The sequence below is a fragment of the Cololabis saira genome, chromosome 1, assembly GCF_033807715.1.
Source record: "Cololabis saira isolate AMF1-May2022 chromosome 1, fColSai1.1, whole genome shotgun sequence".
NCBI lineage: Eukaryota > Metazoa > Chordata > Actinopteri > Beloniformes > Belonidae > Cololabis > Cololabis saira.
Window position 1 is genome coordinate 12,993,391 of NC_084587.1, and position 22,733 is coordinate 13,016,123.

Sequence of the window (22,733 nt, forward strand, 5' to 3'; positions counted from 1 at the left end):
AACCGTGATTTTTTTCCCTCCCTCCTATGATGATTGTGAGGGATGTCGTGTATTACATGACTTCAGTGAAGTTGAGGTGCTGTCTGACCAAAGCCATGTTCACACATACATAAAGAGTGAGAATGAACGCAGCCCCCTCCATTAGCTTCAATGAGGTCACTGTGCGGCGCAGCAGAGGTGCCAACCCACAGTCAGTTACCTTGGAGACTGCTTGCTTATGTGCTCAGTGTGAGTCGGCCGTTTACCTCGCGGAGATAACAGCAGAGAATAAAACCAGATATTTAGAAAAATGTTACAAGCTTGTAGAAATTCTGGTACCGATAAACATTTAAACCCAAGGGTTTGATTGTCAGATTATATTTCTTTGTTTCACTGTCTCATGAAACAACGTGATCCCATCTATGCAGCTGGCTTTATTCTTTTATTTACCGTATTTTCTGGACTATAAGCCGCTACTTTTTTCATAGGTTTTGAACCATGCGGCTTATACAAAGGTGCAGCTATTCTGTGGATTTTCTTCCACCGCTAGGGGAAGTGCTAACCGGAATTAGAATAAAAACTAAGACAAAATAAATGCAAAGAAGAATACGCTACTTCTTCTTTAGCAGATAGAAGTAGGTAGAAGCAGATTTCAAACAGATAAATAGATAAATAAATACCAGTTATTTTCTCTTGGTTCTGTCCCATTTTAAATCAGCAAAGTTGCTGCCGTGTTAAAAGACGCTGTTAGGAAAGGATCTATTTAGGTACAAACATGTACATCATTTACAGTTCAAAATTGTTCTGTACATGTAGTAAATATCTAATCTAACAACAGAAATATCTGCGGCTTGCATATCTTTTTTTTTCAAATAGAGCGGATGCGGCTTATATACAGGTGCGGCTTGTATATCTTTTTTTATTGTTTTTTTTTTTTTTTTAAATAGAGCAGGTGCGGCTTATAGTCCAGAAAATACGGTAGTTTATTTTGTTTTCACATATAAAAAACATTTGTAACACAATATAAAAGTAGAAAGAAATGTGAAGGAGAAAGCCTAAAAACCCTCCAGGGGCTTGAGAAGTGGCTTTCTCCCTTTACATACACCGAGAGCATTGGAAAGCAGATACAATTTATAACAAATGGGGGGGGGGGGGGGGCAGTAAAACTAAATACAGAAACATTAAACAAAAATCAATAAAAATGATAAGATTGGGTACACCTGGTTAAGTTGGAAGACCATATGGGAAGTATCTATTGTTTAAAAGAGTTGATTTTAGAGCTTTTTTAAATTGATTTATATTCTAACTTGCCAGATAGTTCGACATACGTGGAATTGTTCAATACTTGCTTCCCCATTCAACTATAGTGTTGTGTGCATGGAGTGGGTAAATAGAGGCCAAGCCATAAATCTGTTTTATTTTTAAATTTCATTATAACTTTACTCTTTTCTCAAGACCTGCCTCAAATTTTAAACACCGTGGAGAATTAGCTTCTTAATCCACTGACTTCTCATGAGATTTGTGCTGTAAAAATTCTAAAGGAGCTATTGCGTGGTTTAAGTGGGAGAAAATTACAGAGAGGGAGAGAGAGAGAGACTATTACGTGTGGCACCAACATTTGCTATCTGTATGATGGAGTCAGACAACAGAGAAAGCACAGATCTTCCAAAGTTGTTTCCTCAGAAAGTAATTGAACTTGGATGGGATTATGAAGCCAGCTGGTCCCGGGCAGTTCAAAGCTGCCTGTTTTACATTATTTACCAACAACAAATTATTTTCCATAATTAGATTTTTCCAGAGCCGCACTGGGAAACCTTCCAGCGTGCATAAAGTTAAATAAATGAATTATATGTTGAAAAGAGGAGGGCCAGTTTGAGTGAAAAATGTAGGTACTTTAAAATCAAAGTGGGTATGTGAGGCTGTAGCGCTGCTGGCATCTTGGTGTAACACATTTTTATCCCTCTAAAGTGTACAGAAAGCTCTCGACAAAAGATGTGACGGATATATTCCAATTATAGTTTTCTATTATCATCTACAGTATGTCAGCTAAAAAGCCAATTTTGCTGTGCAAAACATATTTTTGCTGAGTCATGATTGAACTTACAAGTTACACTTTTAAATGACCAATCTCACCAAAATACATCATAAAAGATGTGCTTAAGTCATAGTAGGTGGCATTAACCTGTTCACCCCTAGGGATTTTGGAGGTGAATTTCACCTGAACAGGCCTAACCAAATTAAATCAATAATATCTCCACAATTATAAGGACAATATGCACAATCTTGGTCTCAATGGATAGATAAGACCTCACAGCAAACATTTCCAGTGTCAGGAAAATTGTGAATGTTCACATGCCTGAGCAAACTGTGATAAGCCAATGAAAAAAAGGAGACATTTTTACCCTTGTCTAATTTTTTTTTTGTTTGCCAAGTGGAAAACACCATGATAGAAATGCATATATGAATAAAGACACCACTGCCTGGATCTAACAACTCCTTGAGTACAACTGTACCAAGTTACATGAAAATAGATTAAAGCAATAGATTTTATAAAGGTTTTAGTGTGGATAGTACCAGGCAGACTGTGCCAAAATGTGCCAAATGTGTTTTTTACCTCTTTGAAGGGAATATGTCTATAAAATACTTTGTGCTCTGTGGGGGTCTATCTGTGCGTCTCGCTCTATGCGTTGTGCAACTGTGTGTCACTGATCCAAGATGGCTGCCGCGCTCCATAGTTTAGGCTCAACGGTAGAGGCCTGATGGATGAAATCTCGTTTAAAAGCTTGCGACATGTAAAATATCAACAAAGTTTACGTAAATTCCCAAAAGCCACGACAAGTCAACAAAATGGCCGCAACCGGCAGGATATTAAATGACGGTGGATGAAGTAGTTTCACTTTTATGAATGATTACGCCGTAAATTTTGGTCAGAGGATGGTGTGGAAAAAATAAAATGTACTGCTTTTGGTGAGAATAGCTTTGGGATTTGCTGACGTAGTGTGTGATGAAAACGCAATTTGATGAACAGGCTGTGAAATGTGAATTTTGGCTTTTGGTTTGTTTTGAGATTGTCATGAAGTGTCGGCCCAGAAAAGATTATGTTCGGTATCATCTGAAAGTTTAGCTTTGTTCTAGTTTTATATGATACCCACTATGTTGGGGTGGAGAAAATTGATCTTGCGTTTTGTTGTGGGTGTTGCTCATGTTGGGGGCACCATCATTTGTTGCATATGTATTTTGAAGTTGTTATAAATAAAAATACTTTGTTGACAAAACGTACTTGGAGTTTTGACACATTGGCTTTAGGGCTTCTTGTTTGAGAAACATTTGAAAGAAAAATACCCTGCCAGCTCTTGAGTAACTTTTTCACACCGAGTCCGTTGGGGGGAAGGGGTTAAATTAAAAACAACTGACTATTTGTTTATTACCAAAATACCCAGTCAAATCTTTCAGAAAAGAGAGCTGATGACGGAAACAATTCATGAGTGGAAGAGAATTCAAAACTAGTGATGCACCGATTGTTCGGTAACCGAAATTGTTCGGCCGAAAATGGAAAAAAAACACTTTCGGTGTTCGGTGGAATAAGTGGGAAAAAAACCGAACAATTAATAACGGCGTTGTAAAATAAGGAAATAGACTGGCCGCTCCATCCCGTAATGTTGCGCACTACATTAATCGTTGGCCAACCAAAAACTAAACCCCTTAAGAATTTTACCAACATTCACCAGGAGGTGGAACCAAAACAACATAATGCTGGGAAATTAAAAAATTTAATTTTTTTATGTTCAATAAATATTTTCTACCTTGTAATTTTGTAAAAGATTTTTTTCTTTTAAAAGCATGCATAAATTAAATGTATTTGATTTATGCAATGGTGAAAAAATTGGCAAAATAAATGAAAAACTGCTGAAGAACCATGTTCGGTATTGTTCGGTATTCGGCCAAGTGTTTATTATTATTTTCGGTTTCGGTTTCGGCCACAAATTTTCATTTCGGTGCATCACTATTCAAAACCCTTGACATGACTCAGAGTGCCGTCCTACTCTGGGAACAGGTAGGGACCTACCCTGATCATGAGGACAGCTTTTCTGATGTCGCGGACGCCGTCGTACACCAAACGTGATGCGTCGATGAACTCGTTCTCCTCAAAGGCCTGCGGGGGGTTCGTGCTCAATGCTTCAATCGCTACCTCCACTTGTTCAGCAAAACGGGGCATAACTGTGGAGAGAGGAAAAAGAAAAACAAAAAAGCTAAATATGGAAGGCAAGGACCAAAAAGACAGATAAGACACATTTAATATGCTAGTTATCGGCTTCTTTCTATGAGTGAAAGGTTATCAATTAGAAAAAAAAGTTTAATGTCACAAAGAAATTATGAATATCAGTTCATTCTTTTGGTCCTTTGAGAGCATGAAACTTGTTTCCACATATTCTTCTGCTACGGTTCCAGGAAAAAGGCAAAATGTCACACCGCCTCTCTTTAGATATATTCTGATTATCACATGGTTGTGAGCCATTTAGCATACAAGTGTAGGTGGGCATTTGCATGTACATGTGTGACTAATCGGGAAGATGGCTGGGTGAGCTGCTGTGTTGCCAACACGGTGGCCCAGACTGTCAAGTGTGATGAATGGAAACAAATTCATCAAAGTCCCTACAGCCAAACAAAAGCCACTGAACAAAAGAGAAGTCCCTATTGACCAAAAAAATGGTTGGTTTTGTTGTCAGTATCAACTAGACAGAGTTGATGGAAGAGCTTTTTGCTCTTTGTGTTTCAAATCAATTGAACTGAATGTGAATAGACATCATTTTTATATTCAAGAGTCCAGGCTAAATGTTTCAATATTTAACAGGCTACCTTTCTACGTAATCGCCTGTTGTGTCACCATAATTGCCCCGTGGAAAATTACCATAACAAAAGCAATGGTTTACCTTGACAGACAGTTGCTAGAAAGAAGAGTATTTTTATTCCCCCAAACAGTACAAATGTCTATAATTCCAAAATGTCATTTGTTCAGGTATAAAGATAGATGTATGTATTTTTTTCCTTAAAAAAAAAAAAAAAATCTTCAATAAAACACATCCAGGACAGAAAAAAATGGGAAGGTGTGAACAATACAAAAAGCAAAAGCAATAGCCCCTTTTACATTGGTGGATACCCCGCGTTTAACGTGCGTATCTAACGTTTTGTGTGCCCTTTTTAAGTTGACCGATGGCGGGTTGGCGTGTCGAGCTGCCACGCGAATAACTGGCCTCTGGGGTTAGTTTTAACAGATCTAATGTAAACAGAACTAGCACAGGGTGGCTGGTTGTGGGAGGGGGTTGTTGATCACGTAATAGGGCTGGGCGATATGGACCAAAAGTCATATCTCGATATTTTCTAGCTAAATGGCGATACTCGATATATATCGATATTTTTTCTGTGCCATAATTGGGGTTTCCCCCAAAGCATTATAGCATAGCATCTCTGTTAGCTTCATTTTTTCTGAGGCAAACCCTTAAAAAAACAGTCAGTTTTAATACAAAGCCTCGTGCCAAATGTCACACAGGTACCTTTATTAACAGAGGTCTGCACAATATCAAAATGTATAAAACAAATGAAATAAAAATAAACTGCCTGCATATATAGAATAAAAATGCTTCTTGAAGAAAATAAAACAAATATCCCTTTCCTGCATAACAATTAAATTAAAATACACTGTGCAATTAATACAATGTAGACAGTAACAGGCAGACTTTTCCACTGAGGTTGACAGTTGTGCAAATAACAAAACATTTGTGCAAATCTCAAATAAAACATTCAAGTCAATTTGTCACAAAATAAGCTATATCAAAATCATAAAAAAAAAAAAAATATATATATTTTTTTTTTTTAAATCGATATAAACGATATTGTCTGGTACCATATCGTGTTTGAAAATATATCGATATATATTAAAATCTCGATATATCGCCCAGCCCTATCACGTAACACGTATTATTTTACAAAACAAGGAAACGACTGATGAGAGTAACGACAGCAGCAGGAGGTCACAGGTAGGGCCTATATTTGCAAGATGAGTAATTTGGGAGACGAGAAGATCCAGGAGCTTCTCAGCCTCAGAAACGAGGACAGCATAAACTGACGTCACTAAGGATGGTCCATTGTTTGAAGGAGTGGCCACAAAAATGACAAACCGGAGATTCCCAAGAAGCAAAACCCCGACAAAAAGACGCTCATCCCGATATTCATCCATCCTCAGTTTGAAAATGACACCGGTCTGATGGCGATAAATCTTGCTGCTGTAGGGACAATACGTTATTCTACACGACCACACAGCTTACGTTATGTTTCGCAGATAACGTCTCCTGACTCGCCTTCCCTCCCCTCAACTCGCCTTCAGGCCCAAGGTGACGAATAACAGGCCTTGCGTTGCTAACATTGCCAACGCACGTTAAACACGCTTTCATCATCCAGCGATATTAGCGGGGTCCAATCTAAAAACGCCAAAATATTCTTAAATTTACTGTCTTTTGAATTGTATTTCATTGTAGACAATGTAAACCCAAGATTACTTATTTCATGTTAAAATATTTTTTCCTGCTTTTCAAGCATGCCACATATACAAAATAAGTTGTGTCTTGGTCTAGTAATGTGACCAAAAACTAATAATAGTTGCGTCTCCATTACAATTGCCCAAAACCTAAATATTGCAAAGAAAACCCTGTAAGGGCAAATGAGGTGCATGAGGCGGTTTTTCAGATGTGTCGAAAGTCCAGTTTTTTCACATTTGCACATCTCCAACATCACTAGATGTCAATCCAAGGCTACCAAAATGTAGTTACCAGCTGTTTTAAGCCTCATTTATATGATGTACTTGTGCTACAACACTACTTAATCATAATGCATTACTGCATTACTAAAGGCATTTGCTTTTCCCTTTGAATAATCATTTCAACTCCTGCAGGTTGAGATATGGAGAGTTAAGGAGATATGAGGAGGGAATTAGGCGAGTTACGCTCATAAAAAGAAAAATACTGTTCAATGGAATTTATTTTTCAATTTATTTTTAATTAAAACAAATTAAGCTGATGAGACAAAACAAGAAATGCCATGAGCCAGTTAAAGTAAGCATTAAATTGCACTTTTCATAACACACCAACTTTTTCAGTTATAATAGTAATATATATATATATATATATATATATATATATATATATATATATATATATTATATGCATTATTAAGACTACAACCTCCGAGATGGACGGTTAGGGGTTTTCTTATATAAATAACTTTGTGACTTTTCCTAAATATGTGCATTTATACTTTCTGAAGTCTTGAACATTTTAGAAAAACAAGTTTTGAGAACTTATTAGCTTATAACTTATCTAGACCAGTGTTTCCCAACCCTGGTCCTCGAGGCAACACTGTCCTGCATCCCTTCATCATCACACCTGATTCTAATTAATGGTCCTAATTAGCGTGTCATCAAGGTCTGCACAATTCTGTTGATGACACAGCCACTTGTCTCTCTCTATCTCTGCTCCCCAGGATCCCCCTACGCCCCTCCCATCAGACCCCCCGCCTGCACTAGAGATCTGCGAGGAGCACGTGTGTGTTGGCTCTTTCAAAGTCTGAAAGATCGTTATCCAGTCCCTGGAGATGTGAGAAATCCCTCGCTACACAATCACACAAGTTCCCAAGAAGCCCTCCATCACAGGAATAAATAAATGACTACAGACCCATAGCTCTGACGTATGCAGTCATGAAGTCGTTTACACAGAAGGGGCACTTGGCTTTTATACCTATTAAACCTACAGCAGGGCCAGTTGACCCAAAGCCCCCCGCCCGTGGACGCTCATTTTGTTATGGAAATGAGGCCGTTGGTGGCACACAGCAGGAGGGGGACACCCTGCGCCACAAACAAACTTCTGTGGAGAGAAGGAGGGAGAGGGAAACTGTAGCCCCTTTCACACAGCCAGTTCGAGGCGGGAACGTTGCGCCTTTAAGCCGCCTCGCTGTTCTGTGTGAAAGTCACGGAGGCGGAATGGGGGGGCCAAGTGGCCCCACCAATAAGCCGGCAGCGGAGGTAGTCACAGAGCCGTCACAGAGACGAAACGGGGTCTGTGTGAATGACACAGCCGGCATGCCGGCATGCCACTAGACGCTGACGCGCTGTCGTCACGCCTCTGATTGCGGAACGCCGGCATGCTGTGTGAATTTACAGACGGGAGCGGCGTTATGCCGGCGTTGTATGGTTCTGTGTGAACCAACAAAGGCGGCGTATTGGCAGGACTTCTTTACACCAATATTGCGGAATCTCTGTGTGAAAGGGGCTTGTGACTGTGAAGTCATGTGGGCTGCTAGTGTCTGTCTAAAATCCTGAGATCCCTACTTCAAACCTGGCATTCAGGAATTGACCCTTTTTCAGCCCTCTGTTGGTCCCTGACTGACCAACCAGAAAAATGATTCTCCGTTGCTACATCCATGTCAGAATATGCGGTTGGACAAAACGTTCGCGTAGTTTTTACTTGCCTTGTCTCAAATTTTAAATCACTGGATTATTTTTTTTAAACTTTGTATTTTTAAAAGGAACACTTGGGAACACACTGCACACAGTGCAGCGAGGGTGCAGCGTATTTTTATCCCCAAACTGGCAGAAATCCGATCCGTGTTGCCAAAACAAAGTCGGCTTGGCAGCAGGCTACAACCGCAAACGCGTTTATTTATTTATCGGTGTGCTTGGGCACTTGTAAAAGTGACACCCTCTACCCAGAGGGAATCACAGGAATACATTTCATCCCAAAACCAACGGTAAATTACAAAAAATGTCTGTTTTGGATAAAGCTATGTGGACGGCTGCACTCGCAGTTCAACCTTTCCACCATGCTATCAGCTAAATTTGTTTTTGCCGAAAACATACGTTTTTTAAACTCACTACACGGTACATGAAGTGTACCTCTTTATTCATATCTAGTTGCTGTTGATTTTCTTCGGTACAATAATTGGAAATAAAGTGATGTTAAACCCGGTTTTTCCAATGGAAGTGGACGGGAGAGATGACAGTTTTGTCCAACCTAGCAACAGGGGCGGGGCTTGACAAAGGGTCAATTGGTTCAAAGACAAAAGGGTGAAGCTGGACAACATAACTTGTTCATACATTCATAAACAACACCTCCATGACCCAGCTTCACCTTGAATAAAAATAAAATAAAAATGTGAACATGCTAACGACCCATGTGACTATAACAACTCGTGACTGCAACCAGATTGATGGGTTTCGGGGTCGTTGACCGACAAGGCACTATTTGATTGACAGTTTATCACATTTTCATGTAGCTTGCTCTCAAAAGAGAGGTCATTGCTTTTGTTCTGAGATGGACTGCATGGGACGCACCAACCGGTTTGTCCCAGCCATAGGATGCATGAGTCTGCATACAGACTGGAAGTGGAACAGTTGGTGTAGTCGGAACCAGTCCGAGCTGAACCCACCCACGACTGTGGAGTAGGGCTGTTCGATTTTGCCCAAAAATAAAATCTCGATTTTTTTCTCTCAAAATCCGATTTTCGATTACGATTATTTTGTGAATTGACAAAAGGCAAAGAAATGATTTCAAATATGCTGTTTTTTTATTGAACATTTGCCCCATTGGGCTTTAAGTGCAAACTTTGCTCTTATTAAACTAAAAATGAATGAATAAAGTGCAAAGCTCTGTAAAATAAGTTGAAAAAAAGTTTTAAAAAATATAATAAAATATAAAGTTTTATCTCTGGAAAAAAAAAATCAGCAAATCAGCACTTGCAAACATACAGTAAGTTATATTTCCAATTAAATAAAACAAGACATTTTCTAATTAAACTAAACTGGGTCTTTGCATGCTAAATAATAATGCAACCCATGAAGGAGGTAGAGGTGTGTAATGTCAGTCATTACATTTGCTGTTCACATTTGCAAGTTTTTTGCAAGGAACACGAGCCGGTCTACGGCCTCTGGTTTGAGGGATGCCCGGTGGCATGTTACAACACCCCCTCCTACACTAAAGAGCCTCTCCCATGGGGCACTTGTCGCAGGTATTGAGAGGTATTTCCATCAATCATTAATATGGTATCAATCATTAATATGTGTGCAGACAAGGTAAAAAAAAAAAAAAAAAAAAAAAAAATTAAAATCGATTTTACGATTTTCACGTTTTAACATCGTTCTAATTACATAATCGCGATTACGATTTAAAATCGATTAATCGAACAGCCCTACTGTGGAGGTGACAGTGGTATGAGGAAGAAACCCCCACCACTCCCTCCCCTCACCATCCTCAACAACAGTGTCTACTGTGAACACTTTTAGGTTTTGGGGATCCACAATTTCCCGGGATCTAAAGTGGACCACCCACACAGACACTGTACACAAGAGGGCACAACATAAGTTGTACTTCCAAAGACAACTCAGAAACTTTAACCTGACGAACAGGACAGCTACGGACTTCAATGGACAGTAAGAGCTGCAAAAAAAAAAGAAAAACAAAAAAATGGGCCCGCCCTTCCCTCCATCCAGCGCCTGTACCAGGGTCCAGTCCAGTCCAGGGTCATGAAACTGGCAAAGAACATTTCTCCAGACTCGTCACACCATGAAAAACATTCTGTCTGGTAGGCACTACAGAGCACTGCGCTCCAAAACCCCCCATCACAGTCTGTTTCTTCCCTCAGGCCATTACTCTGTGTTGAATATTTGTGCTATATCTTTGACTGTAAATATTGTATCTGTCTTTTATATAGTGTACATATCTCTTGATTAATGTGGATTGTTATCCTTATTATTCATTAATTAATTTATTGAGCCTTGAGAGACAAAGTCTGCCAGATCAATTTCTCATTTGTTTGTACAAACCTGACAAATAAAATTCATTCTGATTCCAATATCTAAACGTACTCTATACTATAAACCCAATAAATATCAATAGAATTGTGACAAACAGTCACGAGCACTTCATCCATGAGCACACACACACAATCTTCTGTGTGTGTATTGCCTGTTTGTTATTCATTTCGTTTGTTAAAAATACATTTTGAAGAATGTGATAGTGCCATGGACATGTTGAGTAGCCAACGGACAATAACTTGTGCAATAACATAAGATGTGCTATATCATATGTGCAATATCTGCCAGTCTACCTCACACACACTCTACCTGCTTTTTTTGCACTGTTTCTTTTCTCTCATTCTACTGTATATACTGCTCATATTTCTGTAATTATACATATTTTATATATATTTTTTATTTTTACTTTTTAGTCTCTTTTTACCCCCCCCCCCCCCCCCCCCCCCTGCATGTGTGTGCTAAGTGTACTGCTGCCAACAAAGTAAGTTTCCCCACTGAGGGAGAAAATAAAGGATTATCTTATCTTATATATCTTGAAAATGTATATGTTCTACTTCAAGGCATATCTGTAATAAATTTCAAATCAATAAAGAAACAATTAGCCTTGATTATGTCAGTCTCCCTACCCCACTAGCACACAGACAAAACACCAAGGAGAAGAAATGTCAACACACATTTTTCGACTTCAAGGACTGATTTCTGTGCCCTAACGATGAAATGATATCTGACGGTCTGGGAGACGGCTGAGGTGCTGGTAGGGGGCGCAAGAAAGCTGTCAGTTCTAGGCTTAATAGCTGTTTTCACTGGTTTTTGAAGAGTAAGTAAATGACCTGCATTATGTCAACACTTTTTTTTGGATGCAAAGAATAATGTATGGAAATAATGTATGAAATAGGATAGGGAAAAACACATCTGGGAAAAAAAAATAAATAAAAAATGAGGGTCTTGCAATTTCGTCACCGAGCTCTGACCTGAGTGTCAACTTTGTGATTTCATTATTTCCATATTTTTCTTCCGTCTTACATGTTAAATAAACTTTATCAATTATCCCACTTGTACTAATAGTGTATCTGCAGTGTACTTATTTATTTGATAAAACCATAAGCTATATTTCACAAAACATAAAAGGCACTACAAAAAGTCTCTCCCCTTTTCATTTTTTAATTCAGTTTAATCCACTTATTGGAGAAGCGTAAAATAGGCTTTTGGGAATTGCTGGGAAGGCGTTTTAAATAGAAATATTTAAATGTTCTCCGAGCTCTTAATGAGCAAAGTTGCTGATGGTAAGGAACAAATTCACTCATTCCAGTTGAAAAATGATGAAGAGAATTAAATGTGACCATGTAGGAATGGATTTTTTTCACCCATCAGGCTTAAACACGTTTAAAGTGAGAAGTTATGGAAGTACAATGAATGTTTAAAAAGCTCCGAGCAAAGAGATGGTTTGCCCCTGTGAAACAGTATGTTATGGCAGATAATACACTTACAAAGTGATCCTACATATAAGTATAAACTTAAGCCGACCAAGGCTGAACTAGTATATTGATCAGTTGCTGTCTGCTTAAGAATTCTGCTAAATCAACTTAATTGTTAACAAATGTTAATTCCCATGGTTTCATACTCATTATGGATAATCGACTGTATATGGCACATTGTGGTTGGAGCGTTGCATTATTGGATTTAACAATTATTTCGACAAATCCCATCAAATATTACAGATGAAGCTCTTCCATTGAATTTACAGGCTTCATTTAATTTCTTTTCTTTTTTTTTTTAAATGTCAAACAGTTGTGAATCCATTTAATGTCTTTCATCAGTAAGGCGTACAGACACCACTCTTACAGGTTGGTATTTTATTGACTATTGAATTTCCATTGTACCCAGCTGGCAGGATCGGCACAAACAGTAACAGTTTTATTCAAATAAAATGACTTAAATATATACACACATCTATATATGAATATAATGCTCCATCCCCAAAGTGGCATACCTTGATGTGACACTGATGATGATTTATTGATTTGAATCAAGTCTGTTGAGGCATGCAGTTCTATGAGGACTGGACTTGAACAGCCCTCCTCTAGACAGATGTCAAGATGGTATTAATAGTACAGTAGATGTTGCAAAAAAATACAAAAGACTTATAGTAATGGTGTTTAATGTGGCACTGGATATGCTTAAACATTTTGATCAAGGTAGTACCCATTTCTGTTTTATACTCTGATAGAAGCTTTTCCTTCCCTTCACTAATTCTCTGCAGCCATCTGAAGGCTATGTGTTGTAACGCGCTAGAGTGCTTTGCCATCATACTGAACTGTGTTCGCCTTTATCACAACACTTGCAAATTACAGACTGCTGCTACCCATTTAACACTAAAATCATCATTGTGTCAGCTTTTTATGCATGTTCTAACCACCTTTGGAGATGACAGTTGTAAAAACCTAAAACAATACTGAACTCAATGCGTTTTTTATCTCTCTTGTATAACCTCAAATTATCTTCCTGCAGCTCCAAATTTGAGGTGATCATGTTGTGCTCTTCTTTTCAAAATAACACTATTATGTAATTTCTCAGAGAAGCCTCTCTGTTTGTTGAGTTGCTATCGTCATGCGTCCTGGTAACTGGAAAAGCTGTTTTAAAGCAATGTCACGCGGGATGTAAGCCATGCTGAGTGTAAGATTGCAAGGGCATTTTGTTTTCTGGTAAGGCATTAAATACAATTATAATACATGCTAACACTTTATAATAAGTACTGCATTTCTCAAATGCTGATGATTCGCACATCAGCCTGCAAATGTGCTAGATATCACATCTTAGAAGGACACCAGTAAAGGTGAATATCAAGGATTTAATACTAAAGTCTTCCAGAATACCTATTCTGCCATGATGTTCTCTGAAACAAAGGGAGAAAAAAGAATGTGAAAAGGATTTCACATGAACAAGCATAGCTATAGGTTTAACAACAGTTCAATAAACTGTAAATGGTACAGCTCCTTAATGGTTGTTTTAGTGTGATTAACCATTTCCATTCCACTTGCTGCAACCAAACTAGGCTTCTACTCATCCTCTGCTTGGAGCATTAAAAGGTGCATTCAAAAAAAAAAAAGAGAAAAATTGAGCTGTTTCTGTTTTATCCAAGCGAGAGGCTAGATAAACTCCTCTTTGGAACCAGCTGTGTATCAGAGGGATGTTCGATTTTGCTGCTCAAAGTTCAATCAGATCGAACTCTGAACTAACATGGGGAGAGTGGGTCAATTCGTGTGAATGTGTCTCGCCCAGTTTCACACGGACATGGAATGTGGCTGGAATGTATTTTTAAATTAAACTTAGCCAGACCTTTTGCATATTTTGTACAAACATAAATCAAAGCAGCAGGCTTGTGTGGAGATGTCCAGTTTGTCCAGGGCAATATCCGGCACTTTGCTGTTTAGACCCCGTAACCTCAAATTTCGCCATTTTTCATATGAATCTCTAACTTATTCACAGCATCAAATATCCTTAATCTAGCCATAATTTAACATTCATGTAGCGTAGCACGCACACACACACACGCACGCACGCACGCACGCACGCACGCACGCACGCACGCACGCACGCACGCACGCGGGCACGCACACAGTTATCTCCACTAGTAATAATCTGTAAAATCTAACATTTTTCTGCAGCCTTCTCCCCCTGCACTGCTCCTCTGCTATTTCCTCATCAGTACCCTCGTCTAACTCCCACCTCTATTTATGCACTGATTAAGAGACCTTACCGCCTCTCCTTTCAAGCTTCAAGTTTGCCATCTGCCTCTCATTTGGCCAAAAAACCTCTTTTCTCATCACTATAACAATGGACACATTTAAAAAGTGACTCATCCAGCTCTATGTTTCGTACATTGGTCATATAAGGAAGACATTTTGAGCATTAAAAAAGGCACAGATTCTCATTCTCTTTTTAAAAATAAATGTTGCTCTCTGCATTGCGGGGTATTAATGTTACCAAGATGATATCCCCCTTAAAAACAATAAAAGAATAAAATAAAATAAAAAAATAATATCAGACTTGTCGTAGGAGGCAGACAGTATGAAGTGTCTTTACCTCTATCTCTAAAGTCCCGGTTGCATTTCTTTTTAGTGCACTTGATCCACTGATTTACAGGCATGACAGTGTGAGCATATGTGTTATTACTCACTGCAAAACCCTGCCTTAATCCTATTTGCTGTGTCACAATCTATTAACAAGGAGCAACATCAACTCACCTTTTCCAAATGGTACAATGACTGCAGACTATATATCAGTTTTTTTCTTAATCTACTCTCTGCAGGCACCACATTAATGATCAACTTAAAATTTGTGTCCATCTTTTGGGAGATAGATCAGTTTAAACAGAGGGTGTTAGTGCAGGGAGAAAAGTTTATCAGGGATGGAGGGTGGAGAGGGGAAGAGAGAGAGGAGTCATAACCACTTTCCCATTAGGCCATTGATTTTTCTCCCTCTCAAGGACACGCTTCAATCCTAGGCCAGTGTGGTGAGTGTCTGTCAGGAATCTATGGATAAGCTTTACACAGTGTGCCTTAGCTGCCTGCATTTGGTCCTGCCATAAATCCAGCCACGCTCAATGTGCGACAGAGGGATGGGCAAATTGAGACAAGGTCAAAGGGCAAGTACTGTAGTTGTGGCGAGAGCTGCGTCGGTGTGGCAGCTGTCAGGAAGACAAGTAAGTGGTGGGGATTGCCGTGAGCTGCTGTGGGAACAACCACAGGGCCAATAAAATAAAAACACAAAAAGCCATCTCAAACACACACGTACGCACACACAACATAAATGTTTAACCCATGCACACCACTCAAGACAAGGAAGAAAAGGGGACCCCATCAATGAATTCCACTAAAATCCTCGCTGAAATCGCTTAGTGAAATCCTTGGTGACAGCTATTGATTTTTTGGGGGGAACCTAGTTAATTGGACTCAGTACCCTCTAAAAAAAGTGTGTGGTCCTATATCCTTTTCCTTTGTTCAGCTACACTTAATCATCTTTCCCCCAGCTATAGATTTCTCCTTGACTGTGCTCAGATCCATAGACATCAGGTCTGAGAGGACTGAGGGGAGAGGGAGGCAAAAGTTCACAAAGGATCAATAAATGCTTTATGGTCCAGATCAGATGTGCATGGTAGCTCTTAAAAACCCCAACTACCACTAAGAGGCAAACAGGAAGGGGAAACACAACAGCACTTCATCAAAGAGAGATATGGAACCAATGAAACACTGGCCTGACACAGTTGGTGCTTCCCTGTCTGAACGTCTCTATTAGTATCAAGAATCATTAAAATTCACCCATAAGGCCATGCGACTGAACCATTTTTTTCTGTGTAGACTGTCTTTTCAGGCCTCAGACACTTCTTGAAGGGGAAAACCTAGACTTTTGACTTGTTCATATGTCCCTGTTTTTTCTTAATGCGTCTCAAAGCATATCACCAGAAAAAGTAAGCAATCAACTCAACTGCGCAAACATTTCAAGTGAGAGCAAACCAAGTGAGGCTAATTGATTATATCAGGGGACAATAGCAACATTAGCATGACGCAGCAAATTATTATCACAGTTAGCCCTTGTACTGTTTTTGGGTCAAAATGACCTAATTCTCCTGTCCTTCCTTCCTTCCTGCTCTCTCCTTCCTTCTCCCTTCCTTCCTTCCTTCCTTCCTTCCTTCCTTCCTTCCTTCCCTCCCTCCCTCCCTCCCTCCCTCCCTCCCTCCCTCCCTCCCTCCCTCCCTTCCTTCCTTCCTTCCTTCCTTCCTTCCTTCCTTCCTTCCTTCCTTCCTTCCTTCCTTCCTTCCTTCCTTCCTTCCTTCCTTCCTTCCTTCCTTCCTTCCTTCCTTCCTTCCTTCCTTCCTTCCTTCCTTCCTTCCTTCCTTCCTTCCTTCCTCCTGCTCTCTCCTTCCTTCTCCCTCCCTCCCTTCCTTCCTTCCTTCCTTCCTTCCTTCCTTCCTTCCTTCCTTCCTTCCTTCCTTCCTTCCTTCCTTCCTCCCTCCCTCCCTCCCTTCCTTCTTTCCTCCTGCTCTCTCCTTCCTTCTCCGTTCCTCCTTCCTTCCTTCCTTCCTTCCTTTTCTCCCATCCTCCCTTTCCCCCTTCCTTCCTCCCTCCCTTCTTTCCTCCTGCTCTCTCCTTCCTTCTCCCTCCCTCCCTCCCTCCCTCCCTCCCTCCCTCCCTTCCTTCCTTCCTTCCTTCCTTCCTTCCTTCCTTCCTTCCTTCCTTCCTTCCTTCCTTCCTTCCTTCCTTCCTTCCTTCCTTCCTTCCTTCCTTCCTTCCTTCCTTCCTTCCTTCCTTCCTTCCTTCCTCCCTCCCTCCCTCCCTCCCTCCCTCCCTTCTTTCCTCCTGCTCTCTCCTTCCTTCTCCCTCCCTCCCTCCCTTCCTTCCTTCCTTCCTTCCTTCCTTCCTTCCTTCCTTCCTTCCTTCCTTCCTTCCTTCCTTCCTTCCTTCCTTCCTCCCTCCCTTCTTTCCTCCTGCTCTCTCCTTCCTTCCTTCTTTCCTTCCTTCCTTTTCTCCCATCCTCCCTTCCTTCTTTCTTCCTTAAAGTTAACCCTTGTACTGTCTTTGGGTCAAAATGACCTAATTCTCCCTTCCTTCTTTCCTCCCTTCTTCCCTCCCTCCTTGACCCAAAGATAGCACAAGGGTTAAGTCAAACACTTGTATTATTTTTGTGTACTTGTTTCATATCAGCTCAGTGTTTAAGACTCTTTACTGTTGTTCAGACTACACAACTAGCTGCCTTGTGACTGGAAGTCTTGATGTCACTGCGGTGTTCCCACAAAATGACTGACCAGTGACAGGTTGTCACACCGCACAATAGCAAAGAGTAGTGGCTTTCATTTGATTTCCCTTTGTGTTGTACGATTTCATCAGCATCACAGCATTTCCTCAGCTCTAAAACCTGCAAAACAGGCGCAGATTAGAGTGTGTATACAAAAATATAGAATGTGTAAAAATGGTCAGCTCTCCAGGTGAACTAGTGACCCTGAGATAAAACTCATTGTGCCAAAGCATTTGTGCCCTGGAAGCACATCAAATTGTTTCAAGGGTTGTGAAAAAGATGCTTGCGAGGGCGTATGCCTTTCAGTGTATGCACAAATTTAGTTCAACAAGTACAGGCTATCATGTAGCATGCACTTGACCCACCTAACACCCTCTCAGCTGCTCAACAGACAGTTTCTGTTCATCGTGACTTTAGATACTCTGGATAGGCGGAAAGTGGCTGTAAAAGCTGTTCCGAGGACTTAGTTCCTGTAGTGCTGATGATAAATAAAAGAAATGACCTCTAGTAATTACAAGAACTGAGCAAAGGTTCCTGAAGGTCCAAAGCACAGGACCCAGCTGTCTGTATATTTAAACTTTTAAATGGAACAGGTTTAATTTAAATATTTTCATAAAACTAAATAACAAAGACTTTCTCTTTTTTAAACTCTAGTTTAACAAAAGTACAGATGGTTCCACAGTGCACTTCTTGTTTTCAGTGTTGGCAGATTGCCCTACTGTTCAGACTACACAACTGTGTTCCCATGATATGACTGATTGGTGGCTCAATGTCGCATCATACAACCTGACAATCAGTGATGTTACATGCAAATGTAAATCAAGCTATTGGGAACATTCTAGTTGAGTTAAGTCAAGTCAAGTTTATTTATTGTAGAACTTTCCAGCAGGTAAAATTATTGTTCCATATATGTTGTTATAAGTGATAGATTGAGTTAAGATTGTGTTCTTGAGTAATAAGATTATTTTCTTAATTATTGGTCTGTGCAGGTGTGGTAATGAGTATTCCATGGTAATAAGTATGTACAGTATGTACATTCCCTGTTATAAGTACTACCTCATTTCATATGCACACATTTCTTTATTTTATATACGTTTATATCAGGGATATTAAATTGCCACATGCGGCCCGCCAGGAGCTTTTATGTGGCCCCTGGTCATATTTAAAAAAAGGGGGTGTTTGTTGAAAAAAAAAAAAATATATATATATATATATTTTTTATAATATTTTTATAACTGGCTACTATGGACTAAAATGGTTGTGCTCAATGCTTAATATAATATTCAAATAAGGAAATCTTGGTGGAAAGTGGTGCTTTGTCATTATGGCGTGTTTTATTAAAAGTAGGTCAATATCAATTTCATTAAGTTTGCACAATGCATGGTTTCAAAATGAACTTGCATTCAAAATAATATTTCTTTATCTGAATATTATATTTAACATTCACAATTACTAAATCTGGAGACAATTAATACATAATCCATATGTAAACTAGATATATTCAAATGTATAATACAAATGTATTATATTATACATAAGTCTTCGTCTTTGAGTGCAAAATACATTTTGAAAACCCCCACATTTTCAAATTGTGCGGCCCTCTCCATACAGTCCTTTTGCAGATGTGGCCGCCGGCCGAATCTAGTTGAATACCCCTGGTTTATATTATATATTTAACAAAACCATGAGGATGATCACTGAATTATCAGTCCTTTTACTTTAAGATTTGTTAAAGCTATTATTATGTCTGATTTCCAGAATGTGTAAGGAGAGAAAGCACGGGTATATTAGAGATTTAACTTTTAGTTTAGTTTTCATTCTACCGATCATCAGGACTGGTACGCCTTGTCGGTTTACAACCTAACTAACTTATTGTGTGTGTGTGGAAAATAAACTTCATAAAGTGACACGAGTTGTATCCGCCATACTTTTCCTGATAACCCTTCCAGTGGGGAGTTTATTAAGCCATAGTAGGTAGCTTAATAAAAAACTGGACATTTATAAAGCACTTTAAAAACAGCAATAGTCGACCAAAGTGCTGGACAAGCGAAAGGAAAACAGAAACAAAACAGGACAATGTAAAACATAAAAAACATAACTAAAATAAAACAATCATGGTGAGTTAAATGATAGTGAATAAAAATGAGTTTTAAGATGAGATTTAAAAACAGCCTTTCAAGGAGCCAGACGTGTGTGCAGCGGCAGCTCGTTCCAGAGTTCGAGGTCAGTTACTGCAAAGGCTGTGTTGTTGTGATGCCGTGACTGTGATTATTCCCGCTCCCGCGACTCGTCACTTGAGTCCCGGGACAGTCAATAGCTCGGTTAAGTGTGGGTTGCGTATACATGCTGAAATAACTCTGATTAGAACCCCATTATCTGACACTAAAAGCTTGATCTCAAGAGCTTCAGTTCGGTTCGACTACAGCCCGACTAAGGTGTATACATGGCTTTTAAAACTTCGATATCGGTCTGATTAAGGCAACAAACATGCATGTAAATGTACTGAGTGCCTCAGTTAACCAACAATCTCCAAACCATTTTTTGTCAACAAAATATACATGCAGAGTGAAATGACAAATGAAATTTATGCTTGAAAAAGGATTTACTTCGCTAAAAATGGGCCTAGAATAAACACGGAGGATGCAGGCTGCTTGTGTGATGATTTGTTGCCATACTGATGCTTTTGCAATCAGCATGATCACATTAGCATTATGATGTTTTTTGTCTCTTTGTCTCTTGTCTAAGATAACCTTTATTTGTCCCACAATGGGGAAATTGCAGTTTGCAACAACATACAGAAAGAGATGGATTAAGAGTGTTCGTTGTGGAGTCTAACAGCAGCAGTGTTGCACTGTTGCAATGTTGTCATAATGTTGCACAGTGCTTCCTCCTTGTTTGACAGTTCTCCTTCCTCATGGTGACCCCACTTCATCGTGCCTTGTTTCATTGGATGTAGCTTGGATCAACAGTCATTGACAGCTGCAGATGCTTAGCATGGTAGATCTTTGAGAGCCTGTATATAATGTAATCAATACTGTGTATTGTGAATGTACTTGCGTTTCCATTTAGAGCTGCAACGAAGCGTCGACATAATTGATTACAACGATTACGTAAATACGTCGACTTGGGTAGAAAGTGTTGATGCGCCGCATGTACAGAATGTGTTGTTTGAGTCTTAAAAGATGAGACTTGTCTTTAATCCATAATGAGCTTTTGCTCAAACTTTTATATATGAACAAACATCATCCAGCAAACCTCGCCTGTAGCTAATCTTGTTCATTTCTGGTCTCCCAACATACACCTTAGTCATATAACTAGGTAGTTTCCTCTGCTGGTCACATTAGGTATCATAGTCTATTCATTGTAACACACACACCACCCTGACAACGGCGAGTACAAGTTGCATACATTAATCAAATTAAACTTTTACCTCTAAAATCCGGAGTCGAGCATCAGGTTTAGAACTTTTTCAGGGGAAAAACCCACAAAATGGTGCTTTGTACGCTCAGTAAAATCTACAGAGCGTATCACAGCAGCACAACCGCCATGCGTGAGCGTCTCAAAAGAAAACATCCTGTGGTTCTCAAACAATAACGTGACGACACTAAAACAATATAAGCATTTAACCTCATAACTAAGTGACAGTAAATGCATTCCCCGCATTAAATGTAGCTTGATTTTATAGTTTTCACGTGTAAGTCATGGCTTGATCAAACGATACTAACGGCTTACCTGCTTCAAAATGTTCCAGCCTATTTCGGTGTTTTTTTTAGCACTAAAAGTAAATAATATTGATTTATATCAATGTCATGTTTATACTGTCCGTCAATATAACTTCTTGTGCCATGACCTGATAAAAGATCATTCAGATTAAAAAAGTTACTATATATTCAACGTCAAGTCTCTACGTTCTCTGGACTCCATCAATGCTTTTAAGAGCAAACTTAAAACCCACCTGTTTCTTCAAGCTTTTAAATATTAGTAGTGAGATGCTTGTTTTATGACCATCATGTTGATTTTATGTACTTTTATTTTTATATATATTTATACGTGTTATTATTGATGTTTTATTTTTTGTGAAGCACCTTGTAACATTCCGTTGTCTGTGAAAGGTGCTACTGTATGTAAATACATTTTACTTACTTAATTGCTGATAGAAAACTATTTAAACTTACAACTTTGGGCAGAATTTATGTTAGAATTATGGACTTTTACACGAAGTGATGTCAAACAGAGTGTGCACTTTTTGGGCTTTAAATAAGTTATGATAGATTTATGGAGATTGTTCTGAATAAACCAAATGATGCTCTAAGAGACTTTTACTTTGGCTTATGTATTACATTTATTTTATTTTTTCAAGAGTAAAGAGTTGTGAGGATGGTAAAATGTATTATTTGTTGGCATTTAACAGAAAGATGTATCAAAAAGCGGGAAAAAAATTCATAAGATTAATCTAAAAAAATACATGTTAGATGTATTGAAAAAAATAATCGATTAATCAACAAGAAAATAATCGTTAGTGGCAGCCCTATTTCCATTACACTTTGCGCAAAAGAAAATTGAATCTCTGACTTTGCGATAAAGGTAGCTCTGCGCTGAGTTTGTAGCAGCAAGACGGATCAATTTTGGCCATTACATTGAGATGATAATGCTGTCACCTACTCAACAAGTTGATAATAGTGTTGCAGCATTAGTTTTGAGACTGTTTTTACTTTCCCTCTCTGTAAATTTTTCTTTTCTGAGGGCAACAGGCATCTTTGATCTCTGGCAGCCTCTGAAAAGACAAACGATCCAATTTAGCTTGCAAGGAAAGGGTCCAACAGTCAGAAAATAAAATACTGTATTCCACAAAGCCATCATGTTTGTGAGTGTGTGTGTGTGCGTGTGTGTGTGTGTGTGTTTTCCTTTTGGCCTTGACACCCCATCTCCTACTCCTTTTGCTTTGGACATCAAAACTTTGTACCCAACACTTTGAGCTGAGCAAAATCTGTCCTTTTCCAAGTATTTAAGAAAACTTTTGCAGTCTGAAATTTGTTATACTGAGAATTCTAAATTTGAAACATCAAAGACTTTGTGTCACCCATAAACATCAACTTCAAAAGTG

General features: G+C 39.1%; 1 protein-coding gene across 2 annotated transcripts in view; it reads right to left on the reverse strand.

Annotated features, from left to right (window-relative positions):
• Positions 1-22,733, reverse strand: part of ctnna2 (catenin (cadherin-associated protein), alpha 2) — a 375,232-nt gene that overhangs the window by 32,894 nt on the left and 319,605 nt on the right. For both annotated transcript variants that reach the window (XM_061741302.1, XM_061741389.1), the window contains exon 13: positions 4,046-4,197. In XM_061741302.1, the coding sequence (XP_061597286.1) occupies positions 4,046-4,197 (152 nt within the window). The remainder of the gene's footprint in view (positions 1-4,045; positions 4,198-22,733) is intronic.